General features: G+C 53.5%; 1 protein-coding gene across 1 annotated transcript in view; it reads right to left on the reverse strand.

Annotated features, from left to right (window-relative positions):
- WNT2B (Wnt family member 2B) overlaps positions 1 to 5,023 on the reverse strand; it is a 42,830-nt gene extending 37,807 nt beyond the window's left edge. Inside the window, exon 1 of the mRNA XM_073319951.1 lies at positions 4,424 to 5,023. Coding sequence (XP_073176052.1) covers positions 4,424 to 4,605 — 182 coding nt within the window. The 5' untranslated portion in view covers positions 4,606 to 5,023. The remainder of the gene's footprint in view (positions 1 to 4,423) is intronic.
- Positions 5,024 to 12,268: the final 7,245 nt, after the last annotated feature.

The raw sequence follows: 12,268 nt of genomic DNA on the forward strand, positions 1-12,268 counted from the left end.
AAAATAAATGGCCTCTTCCTACCAGTTCAGTTAAGATAGAAAACACCAGCTGGGACTAGCCAGTACTCATTACTACTTACTCCAAATGCTGTTAGCTGGCCCATGGAGGTCTCTTCCAGTCCCTTTCTCCCAGACACACAATCCTTTAACCAGCCCTCCCTTCTCCCTCCTCCTTGGTAAGGAGCTGGAATATTTCAGCTCCCCTTCTCTTCCCTGAGCCTTTTGCTTCCTCAGCAACTCATGCATCAGAAACACAACATTCCAAGAGGAGAATGATCTGTTCTCACCTGCCCTAAAGGTGGGGGCAGATGCCATAGATAGTGGTGGCCCCAGGCCAGTGCCTGGATCAACCTGTTACGCATGGCTAGTGATGCACATTTGCTGTCCCAGTCACTTCAGTTCCACATGGGCTGAAGGTGCCGTACGAGTCCATCTTTGGGTATTGCTGGGAACAGCGTTCTTCCTTTCCGTTTGTTTGTATTACGCTTGTGGTCAGAGCCCCCTTGCGCGGGGCGCTCTTTCATGCAGTCCACCTCTTGTGTCTAATGTCACCACTTCTTCCCCTTTACTAAACTCTGGGATATGAGCTCAGTGCCCATCCCCCTTCGCCTCTCCCCTCTTACCAGTTGCTGAAGCAGTCCAGCTGCCCTCAGGGTACCACTATGGAGCTGGTCTCTGAGATTATGCCAGTGAAAATGCAATTGTCCTCACCCACACAGCAAGAACGACTCTCTTCCTGGCTGGAGAGCACGTGGATGGCACCTGCCCCTCAAGGAGCTATTGCTGCAGAGAATTAAGCAGGGGGAGAAGACAAGCTCCTCTTTGCTGTCATGTTTGGTTCTTTCACTCCCAGTTTTTAGCAAAGCCAGAAAGTGGCTACTAAATCCATGTTGGGTGAGGGCCCTTTGCAGGCTGGACTGCACTGAAAGCTTCCCTCTATCTGAGCAGCAGCTGACACCGATTCAGTCTTAGCATCACTGTAATGTTAAAGAGCCACACGTGCCTTCTGGAAAACCTCACATTCTCCACTTCCCTGGTCACTCTTGCTCTCGTTTCTGTCCACTTATTTCTGAGGGAATTCACAAGGAAGGAGACTAGGACTAGAAGACTGACTGGCTCCTGTTGCTTTATCCCTACAAGAGTTTTCTCTGACCTCATTCTCGAGTTGTCACAGAGATGATTGACAGAGGTTTACCTATTTCAAAGTTCTCTTGTTCCTGATGATTCCTTCTTGAAAGAGCAAAGCTCCTGTCTTGATTCAAATGTCCCAGAAAATAAACTAGCCCAGAGCCATTCAGACAGTAGGACTTCTGCATGGCAGAGTGTAAAGGAGAGGCATTCCATCTGTCTTCTGGTATAAAAGCTACCCTCTAGTGAAGTGACTGACCGCTCAAGAGCGGGATTCAAGCTGCAGTTTTCAAAGGACCCTTTGAAATGTTGTGGGTGCCTAAACGCCGTGGGTTCCTTTGACAAGCCCCAGCCCAAGAATGTAGTGGGTTAAATTGCTCTTCCTGGTCTCTGACATGGGCATCTCTCCCATGATACCCCAGGGCTGGCACTGATTTTTTGCTGCTTAAGGGGGTTGTTTTTTTTATGTCTGAGCTGAGAGGTTTTTGCAAACACAGTGGTGTGTTGGCCAAAAAGACTTTCAAATGCTTTGGGGGCTCTGGGGCAGGGAGGGGACTTTATGGCTGAAATGCAATTTGGAGAGGGTTTCATCTCACTTCAGGCAGAATCTGCGGGTGCTGGGGTCGCGATGGGGCATTACAAACTCCTAAAATACACCTGGGGCCAGATTTTCAAGCGGTCTCCCTCTGCCCCCACCCCTGAGAGTAATAAGGAATTTCCCACCTTTCTCCAGGGGAGCGGAGACTCTGCCCAGAGCTGCAGTACGAAAAGCCGCGATGCCATGTTCGCTTCACTTTGCTTTCCTAAAAAACTTGGTCCTGGCGACTCCAAAGCACAGAGCCAGGCCCTCGCTAACACGCTCTGATTCTTAATACGGGCCACCTGTCCGACCCAAGGCTGGGTCAGCTGCATTCACAGATCTTTCAGAGCCGGGGATTAGCAAAACCTGAGACAGCTCATTGAACTTCTCTGGCTAAGGGCGTGACCCGAGAGGAGCTGAACCAGTCCTGGCTCCCACTGACTTCACCGCTCCCGGTCAGGTCCTAAAACCGTTACCCTGAGCAAGGGCCTTCAATCCCCGGTCTCAAGGACATTGACGAGACGAACAGACCTGCCCTGGAGTGCAGCCAAGGCTGGTAGCAGCAAAACCTGACGGGGGCTTCTGAAGGGAAACTGGGTTTGATCTCGGTCTGGCTGGGCTTTCTTCCTTGAAGCCGAACTTGAAAGGCGGTGTATGGAGCAGCAGGGAGACTGAAGCCCCAGAGATCCGTATCCGCGGCACCAGAGGCCCTAGGATGATCCGAAAGCTCCGCTCCGTAAAGCCCCCCAGGTGAGCCTTCTCCAAAGGACACCCGCGTGGGTTACCGACCCGCCTCTTGGCCGCTGCAGAATTCAGCCATGACCCGCCCTCCCCTGGCCAGGTTGGATATCTGGCTGTGGAAGTCGGACCCCCCCCCCCCCCCGTGTTTGTTTTTCCCACCCTATTTCTGTCGGCGATCTGGGTTCGTAGCAATACAAAAGCGAGCATCTAGTCAGCTGCCTTCTCCTTTTCTTAACTTGTAGCAGCCCAAAGGAGGAAAACTGCAACCCCCCTTCCCTGGTCTGAAATGGACGCAGCTAGTGACCCGCGGTCACAGGCCAGGAGACATCAGGGAGGGTGTTTTGGAGATTGGTGGGGGGGGGGGGGCGGAATGGGTGACTACGGTGTGTCTGAAGAGAGAATTGCAGCTTTGCCCCCATGTCTGTGCTGCTCAAAGCCCTCCCCGCTGCAGGCCCGTGTTTGAGGGGGGAGTTTCTCGCAGCCCTGTGCAGGCTGAAACAGGGACATGCAAGCAGGCTCCTGGCTCGCCTGGGTAACGAGGCGTTTGGCGTGGCTGCGGGGCGCGCTGCAAGTTTGGTTTGGGGACCTTCTCCCGGTCAAGCTTCCCGTCGGGAAACAGGACCTGTTTTCATGCCTCAACCCTCTCCCAGCTTTACAGACACCCTCTTCGAGGGCTAAACACGCCACGGGCCCGAGACTGGGAGAGGTTCGGGCCGCTCTTCCCTGTACATCGAGGCGCCTGGGCCTCAAGGGGCAGCGGGGCCGCCGGCAGCGCGCGGCTCTTCGCTCGGGGGTTTCCACCCTCGAAGTGAAATCCGGTGTGGTTTACAGGAGCCCCGCGCTACAGATCGCAGCTTGGGCTGCCAGGCTCTCAGGGTGGCATGGGACCAGCTCCTCCTTGGTCCTGCCGCAGCGGCCCCCCAGCCGGAGTCATTCAGGGAGCTTTGATTTAATTCCAAAGTACGAGAAATAAGAACACCCTGAAATTTAAACTATCCTGGGGGTAGGAGGCTCAAGCCCTGTTTGTACCAAAGCTGCATTAACAAGAACAAGCGTAAACTTTTGCTTTCGCCATGGGACGGCACCCTAACCAACTGGCAAAACGAGCAGCTTGCCTGGACTATTCATTCCCCCCCCGGAATGTGTCTAAGGGCAGAGGGGGGCTTTTCCCAGGGCAGTTTTGCTAGGGGAATGGGGGTTGTATTGGGGCCAGGGTCCCCTCGGTTCCTGAACTCAGCGGGGAGCGCCGGGGCTGGTGGCAGCCGGGGCGAGCGGAGCCGCAGCTAGCTCGCCCTGCGCCCCGGGGCTGGCGCTCACGCGAGGGGAAGGGGTGCAGGGCAGGGCCAGCCCCCCGGGCCAGGATAGGTGGGGTCCTAGGGCCTAGCCTCTCTGTCTTCACTTCTTGTCGCGCTGCCTTCGACCGGCTGGAACCCGCCCCAGCGACCTCCCTGCTCCGGCAGCTCCTGTCCCGCGCAGGGAGCCGGCCTGGGGGGGACGGGATCCCCCCTGCCCGGGCACGCGCTCGCTCTGGGGTTTGAGCTTTGGGCCAAGGGAATGTGCCCCCCCCCGTTAGCTACAAACCCGGCTGGGGGGTTAGCAGGGCAGTAACTTCTCTCAGCTCAGCCAGCCCGGGCGTAGCGCTGCCCGGCCCTGGCCCTGTCCTCCCTCGGCCCTTCCCACCCTCGCTGCGCCGTGCGCTCAGCTCCGCGGACCCCCCGCCGCCCCTCTACCGCGGACCCCCCGGGGACCAGCCCGGGCCGGGGCCCGAGGCAGCAGCTGTCAGCGCGCGCTGGCTGCGGGCGGGAGCCCGGTCGCCCCTTCGGCTCTCGGGGCTGGGTCCTGTCCGGGCTGGGTCCTGTCCGGGCCGGGGGCGAAGCGGAGCGCTCCCAGCCAGCCTGCTGGGGCTGCAGCGGGGCCCGGCCCGGAGGGGCTGCGGGCTCCAGCTCCCCCAAACCCGCCCCCCCCATCACTTACCACCACGACGAGTCCACTCCGGGCGTGAGCGTCAGCAGCACCAACACCAGGGCGAAGCAGAGCCGGGAGCTGGCATTCGTGCCCTCGGCGGGGGCCGCCGTCCGCGGGAGCTGGCTGCAGCCGGGGGCACCGGGGGCCCAGGGAATCCTAGCAGCGCCTGCCCCGCGGCTTAGGCTCAGCATCGCTTCCCCAGGGCGGCTCTCGAGACAGAGAAAGAACGGGGGCAAGTTTTATCCAGCTTCCCTCGGGGCGCGGGACGGGGCCGGCCCCCCTCACTCCTCCGGGGCAGCCAGGCTCCGCCTCGTCCGTGGGGCCGAGAGCGGCTTGGCAGGTCCCCCTCTCCGCGGCTGCGTGGGCAGCGGGAAGCAGGCGAGGGCAGGAGGGCTGCTCCATGCGCCCGGGCGCACCGGCTGGCTTGGGGACGCGCCGCCCGCGGGGGGCACCTGCAGCCGGGCTAAGCCCCCAGCGCGGGCCGGCTCCCGAGCGGGGAAGGGGCGGATTCCATGGAGCTGCTGGCGCGGGGGCTGCGGACACACTGGGGCTGCGGGCGTGGGGGCAGCCTAGAAATATTGACAGCTCCAGCGCGCTCCGGGCTCTCATTGGGCAGAGTCAGCGGGGCTGGAGCCGGCCCTGCGCTCCCCTCTCCCCACGGGCGCCTTAGCCACCCCCCGCAGGCTGCGGGTCCCGGCCCCCCAGGCACCAGCCCACCTGCTGCCCGGCGAGAGCGGGACGGGGTCCTGGAGACACTGCTCGGCTCCCGGAGCTGGGCTGGGCTCCGAGCGCCTCAGGGAGCGGCCGGCTCCGGGCTGGGTACAGCTCTGCCAAAGGGTGGGGGGGGGCACTGTCCCTTCCCCAGGCGGGGGCCAGCGAGCAGGGGCTGGGCTGGGCTGGGCTGGGCTGGGGGCGGAGCAGGAGGGTTTCCTTGTAACGGAGCCCCCAGCTCTTCCTGGGGCTGTCCCGGGGCATGGTGCGCGTCCTGCCCCGGACACTGCGCCTAGGGGGGACCGGCGGGACCCTGACTGCCAACAAGCCAGCACTTCCCGGGAGGGGGAACCACTGAAGGCTCAGCCCCGGTGGGGCAGCCTTGCCTCTGGCCAGTGACCCCCTGCGGGCCCTGGGGTCCCCACTCCTGCCTGGCGGGACAGGACTTCCAGCCACTCACTCGCCCTCTAGCTCACCTCGGCCTCCCTCCGCCGAAACTCTGAGCCCCGCACGCCTATGAGGACGGGCTTATTTTAATGCTTCTCTCTTGTGGAGACGGTCAGAAAAGGGTCACTGATTTCCCCCGGGCCCAGAGACGCTACTGCCCAGGTATGGAACCCCCCTACCCCCCACTACTGGGGCGATCTGGAGGGCGAGAGAAACCAGAGCAGCTGGGGGATGATTCTGCGAACTCCCCCCGTGTGAGTCACTAACCAGCAATGCCCAGATTCCCGAAAGTGAGGAGTGATTTGGGGAGCCCAGTGTAAGACTCTGACAATTAGGCTCCTTTAAGGCGTTTCACCCTCACCCCCAAATCACTTGCATCTTGCAGATCTGGGTCCAAGTCCCAAAGTGTTTATTCCAACCTGTAGCAAAAGCAGTTACAAATGCCGGCTTCTCTACGGGGGGATCTCAGGTGGCTTCCTGTCTGTCCTGGTTTTGGGCCAATTCTGGCTCTGCTCGGAGGGGAGAGGAGCGGTGTGTGTGCAGGCAGCTCCGGTCGTTGGTTTGATGTGCACAGGGAGATTCTGAGCACATGGTCTGGAAAAAAGAGACCCCGTTAACCTTTGGCTTTTTTAGGATTTCCTTTCAAGTTCTCAGAGAAGGCTGTGGGAGAGGGACAGGTCCGCTCCCAGGCCTTGGCCATTGGGATGGTTGAAGCAACACTCATTTCTCATAAGGAATGGCTTGGGCAAAAATTCTGGGGTTCAGTGTATCTTTATAACCTCCCCTGATAACTTGTTTCCTGACTCTCAGCTAGAGAGTAATAAAAATGCTTCACACTTTGTCCCAGTGCCTTTCATCTTCAAAGCAGCCCTTTGCAAACATTAACCAATTAATCCTTGCAGGGAGTTAAGCATTTGGCCCCAATCCTGTAAACACTGAAGGGCCTGCCTTAAGTCTCATTGCCTTCACTGGAACTACTCACAGGTTTAAAGTTAAGCATGTGCATAAATGTTGGCAGGGTCTTAGCTGACCAGCTTTACTGGTTTAAGCAGCGCTGATCATTGTAGCAGAAATAACCAGTTGCTGTGGGCAGAGTGATCCCTTTATGGTAGGAGAAATCCTTCCTAACCTTGCTGAGGAGAAGATGATGCCCTGAAGCATGAGATTAAGTTGCCCTTTTTAGGCTGCATAACTAAGAGTTCATCCCAGGCCAGGTTTCCATGTTTTACAATTTAGGATTTCTCTCCCACCCCTGCTTGGGTAAATTGCTGCTTTGGACAAAACGCTATTAAATCGATGTATTTGAGGGGAGGGCAGCATAACCGAATGGCTAGATCACTGGACTGGGATTGGAGACATGGGCTGTCTTCATGGTTCTGACCCTGGTGTGCTGTATGACCTTGGGCAAGTCACTTCCCATCTCTCTCACCCTGTGCTGTGTCTGGAATGTGTGTGTGAGCTCTTCATGGCACTGCTGTCCATCTGTGCAGCACCCAGTGGCAAGGAGCCTTGCAGGGGCTACCGTAATGCAAATAATTGATCTGACTGTTAATACAATGAGAAATGCAGTGAATAGAACTTTCATGTTAAAATACTTCCTGTTGCCTGAAGTTGCAAGCCTCCTGACTGGTAGCTCAGTCAGAAACATTAACCGGGTGTCTAAGATCTGCTTGATGCAGGTTGTGCACACCCACTGAAATCACTGGGACCTTTGCCCAGTGTGCATCGCTACAGCAGGGTTCGGACAGCCTTCCTTGGAAGTGCCGTATGCTGCCACTTTCCCAGACAGGATGCTGGTCTCCCTGGGCCAGGGCTCTGACCCAGTCTGGCCAGCCCTGTGTTCCTACAATGGGGTCAGGCGCAGCAGGGCTGCTGCATGCCCCCAGAGCTCAGACGTCCCTGCAGTGGCAAGGCTCCCCGAGGCAGAAGCAGGCCAACAGAAATCAAGAGCTGGGGGGATCACAGACTGTTCTTGCGCTCACCACATGCTGAAATCCACCATGACTGCAGCACTTAACACTGACTGATGCTTAAGGTAACTTAAACACTTGTATTGCCAGCAGACGCTTGGCTTCTAGCGCAGGTCCTGATCCCTCAAGGCCCTTACTCACCTGAGTAATGCCCTGGAAGACTGGAGAACTGTGCATAGGAGTGAGGGCCTGAGCCTGCAGAATTTGTCTTCTCACTGTGGCTAATGCATCCATGTAGGCACCTGGGATCTGTTTTGTTAGTTGGGCTCACCCAGCAGAGAGGAAGGACTGGGTAGAAAAACATCTTTGTGAACTGCCTGCCTGAGTGGAAAGCTCAGGGATCTGACTCATGATTTCTGAACACTTTGGGGTTGATCTCCTCGGCTTTCCTGTGCAGGGATCAGGATCCAGACAATTGGCTTTCTTCTTTTAATGGAAAGGATTTAAAGGAGAGTCCCCATGGTATTCAGTTTCGCCGGCATCACCTCCTTTCAGAGCAGTCTGACCCCACTCCACCTTGTAACATAAGCACAGAGGGAGAATTCCCCTAATTGGAATAGACAGGCTGGTGGGGATGAGCCGCCAGGTGCTATGCATGGTCTCGGGGCTCTGTGATAAAGTTAACCCAACCCTCAAACTTCTGGGTCTTGTTTTTCATTCCTATTAAATATCTCGGATATAAACTCCTGAGGAAGCGGGAATAAGCGGGTCTAAGGTAAGCACTTTGGAAGTCAGACCTCTCAGACAGCAACCAAATGGGTGAAGGCAGTCGTGTAAGGTGAGCGGTACCATTTGATGGTTTCAGTATCGCCATCCTGAGTGTTCAAAAATGATGAGTCAGGCCCCTGGATTCATGGGAATTTAAAGAATGATGAATGCTGGGTTCTTTTGATCTGCCTGCTGGGGTTTTAAGCCGTCAGGATTCACATTTCTCAAGCTTTTCTCTTGCATCAGGAGAAACTTACTTTCTATTTTAAATGAAAGCTGAGATTGTCCTGTAAGAACAGAACTAGAGCCTTAAGAAAAACACCAAATATCTTGAGACTTATGATCAAGTTGTGATAGTTGGCAAGACTTCATGAAGATGTGCACTGTTTCTTTAAATCTACAACAGAAATCCAGGCAGGAATTGGGGGCTGCAGGAGGTACTGGAAGTAGAGATGGACAGAAGGCTTTAGGGATAACACTGTTTTTTTTTTATTCCAGTAAAGTTCCTTATTCAGTGTTAGAAGAAAACGGCTCTTTCTGTGACTCCTTAGCACTGTCACATGACAGCACCCAAAATCGGACATCCCAGAGACCATATACCCCCAGGACTGAGATGACATCCTAGCTCGCTGGAGTCAGTGGCAAAACTCCCTTTAACTTCAGTGGGGGCCGGGATTTCACCCTTGCCATTTAGTGCAAGGAGAGCAGGCAGCTAAGTTCCTACTGCAAGCGTCTTCAGAAGATTGTTGTCTTCTAATCACAGGGCAGGTGGCTGTCGGGGGCTCAGCCAGAGCCTCTCCCTTCCCAAAGCAGGGCAAGGAAATGGGAGAAACGCCACTTTCTGAGGTTCAGTGGGCAGCCCACAGAGCAGCTCATCTTGCTGCTCCGTGCTTGGGAGCACAAGGGTGGTAACCCTACCCTTCACTGGGAACCCTTCACTCTCTCAACTCCCATCAGGCCCTGTTTGTCCCTGTAACTCTCTGCCTTGTGGTCCCTCCATCTCCCCAGTCACCAAATTTTGCATTGCAACTTCCCTCCGCTCAATACGGTTGTGCTGGATTTACCATCATGGCCTCAGTCAGACTTGCTTCTGTTGGCCCAAACACACTGGGGCATGGCGTTGGCTCAATTGACCGTGGAGCAATGACACCACACCAGCTGAGGATCTGCCCCTCTGCTGCATACTGGTTCAAAACCACACACCTTATCACAATAACACTCTTGTCCGGCAACTCACAAAGGCTGATCTTACCTTGAAGAGCTGGCTTTTTGTCATGGACCCTAGCTGGCTTGTCCTTCTCTGGTGTTGGATGCCAGCAGGTGTCTAGACTAGCGTGGAGCAGGTTTCCTCTGAGTGGCTTTTCAGGCACTTTCAGTGGTGCCTAATTGCTTTCATGGGACTGCAAACCTCAGTATCTGTTGGAGTCCTGGGATCTTTTGCCGCCTTCGCTTTGCCAAAGTCTCCAGCCAGAGCCACCCCCAGGCGCTCTCTGCTCTTTCCTTCATACTACAATTGTTAGATTAAATAATGACTTCACTGGTGTAAGAAACTGAGACCAGAGACATATGCCAGTTTTTAATCCAATTAGACTTCTCAAAATTACAGTGTCAGAAAGCAAGTGCCAGCGGGACTTGGTCCTTTTGTCTGCGACCCAACTGAAATATTGCATTACATCTTATTTATAAAGCTATCCCACTGGGAACAAAAGATTGAAATATCTATATATAGACGATTGTTGGAGGCTGTGGATTTGTTTAGAAGCCTCATCATAGTGTATAGTGTGCTATGATCTCACGGCTGCTTCTGCGACCAGCGAACACTGAGGGCTGCTAGCAGAACACACTGTATTCCATTCGCTTCAACCTAATACAATAGCCTGGGGCACACTCTCTAGTTGGTAATATTTCCCACGGGGGGGCATGTTTCTGCTGTAGGCTGTTACCATGAAGTGTAACTTTCTTCAGTGCCGGAACTTGGGTATTGAATTTTCATTCATGGCTCTGAATTTTTATTTATTTTTTGCTGGAAGGGTTATAAAACCAGCCAAGATGCAGGCCCCCTGAGTCTTGTGCTTTCCCATCAATAATTGCTGGGAAATAATAACCAACCATTCCTATTTCATGATGCTTTCCCACTGTAAACAGGCTGATATTCACTCAAATTATGAGATCAAAAAATGATCCTGTCCCAAATTGGGATGAAAGGTCAAAATCTTGAAAATTTTCATGAACCAAAAATATAAAAAAACAACACACAGTTTGGGTCAATTAGAACATTGCATGTTGATTTTGAAACATTTTATTTTGATTGTGACTATTTAAAAACATTAAAAATACTGTAAACTGTGACTTAAATGTTGAAACAAAGTTGTTTTGAACCAGAAAACTAGATTGTTTTTTACATGTTGAGAAATGTTTTAACTATTTTTAAACTTTTTTCAAAATTTATTTTTAAAGTCATTGAAACGGACCCTTTCCAGGGAAAACTTTCGATTTTGATGAATTGGCATTTTCTAATGGAAAAAATATAGATTCCAAGGCCAGAAGGGATCATTTTGTCTGATCTCTGGTAACACAGGCCAGAGACCTCCCCCAAAATAATTCCTACAGTCTTGATTTAAAAATTGCTAGTGATGGCAAATCCATCATGACCTCTTGAAAATTGTTCTGATAGTTCCCATCAGCTATTCCTCCTTTCTTCCTCTTGCTTCATCCCACTTCCAACCCCACACCCCGTCACACACAGAGCTTTCTATGCCCCCCGAAAGAGAGAGGAGCCAGATACGCTAAGGGCTTATCTACACTAGAAGTCCTACCGCGGCCCAGCTGTGGTGCTGAAGCTATGCCGTGGTAGAGCAGACACTTACTACAGCAACGGTAGGTGTTTTCCATCCCTGTAGTAAATTTGCCCCCTTGAGAGGTGGTCGATGGATTGATGAAGAATTCTTCCATTGACCTCGCTGCATCTACAGTGGGGGTTAGGTCAATGTGATGTCACACAGGGCGTGGAAGTTTTTCCAGCCCCGTGGAATGTAGCTAGGAGGACCCAAGTTGTAGATGTAGACCAGGCCTAAGAAGGCTGCAAGGGCCTGCACTATTGCCAATCTATTCTATGTGGGAGGAGCCCAGATACTATGGTGATGGGTGGCTGTACCCCACCCTAGGATGGATGAAGAGCTGGGAGCTATGTTCTTTAGGTGGTGATAGTAGTGCTGTCACAATGGACACCTAGGGCTCTGGTCTTTGTTCTTTTTCAGCAAAGGAAGAGAAGAAATGGCAAGTATCGTGCTTTAAAGCACATTCGTTTCCAGTTGGTAAGAATACAAATGGGCAGCCCCATCACTTGGGTCTACGGATGGGACCTCCACTGGGCAAACTTAGAACCTGCCCGAAAACTGGTCAGGATTGGAATGATTGAGGTTCTGGATTTGTAATGGAGCGACTGGCTGAGGCTCTGGGCGGACAGTGGAGATAAGAGCGCTCTTAGAGTGGGGAGGGGACATTCTTTGTGCTTTGACTTCTATTTGACTCTGATAAAAAGCAAGGTAAGGGTGTGTGTGTGTGTGTGATTTAATTTAGTCCTTGAGAAAGAATTGGAGCTGCACCCAGAAGGCCAGATTTCACAGTGCACAGCACCCATAGTCAGTGTCAGATTTTTTCCAGAGCTCAGCATCCAAATTGCACCCATTATGCTGAAATCTTTGGGAAACATAGCTCCTTATTTTAGTGACTGATGGAAGTGGAGTCCTCTTGAAAATCTGTCCCTAGGTTCTGATATACAGTACAGGGAAAGACTCCTGTTGACTTCACGGGGGGTTGAATCAGGCTTGTATTTGTTAGACTGTATGTAAGAATAAATCTCGGTGGGGTTTAAGTGGCTCAAAGTGGCTGAAGATTTCACAAGGAGAGGGAGCCCAAGTCTTGCTCTACAAAGTGCTGCATGCCGGGGCCTGCTTGGCTCTGGCCGGAAGAGTGTGTATTTGATCTTTCATTCAAATTAGCAGCGTGCACAGAATGT

This window comes from Lepidochelys kempii, chromosome 21 (genome assembly GCF_965140265.1).
Source record: "Lepidochelys kempii isolate rLepKem1 chromosome 21, rLepKem1.hap2, whole genome shotgun sequence".
NCBI lineage: Eukaryota > Metazoa > Chordata > Testudines > Cheloniidae > Lepidochelys > Lepidochelys kempii.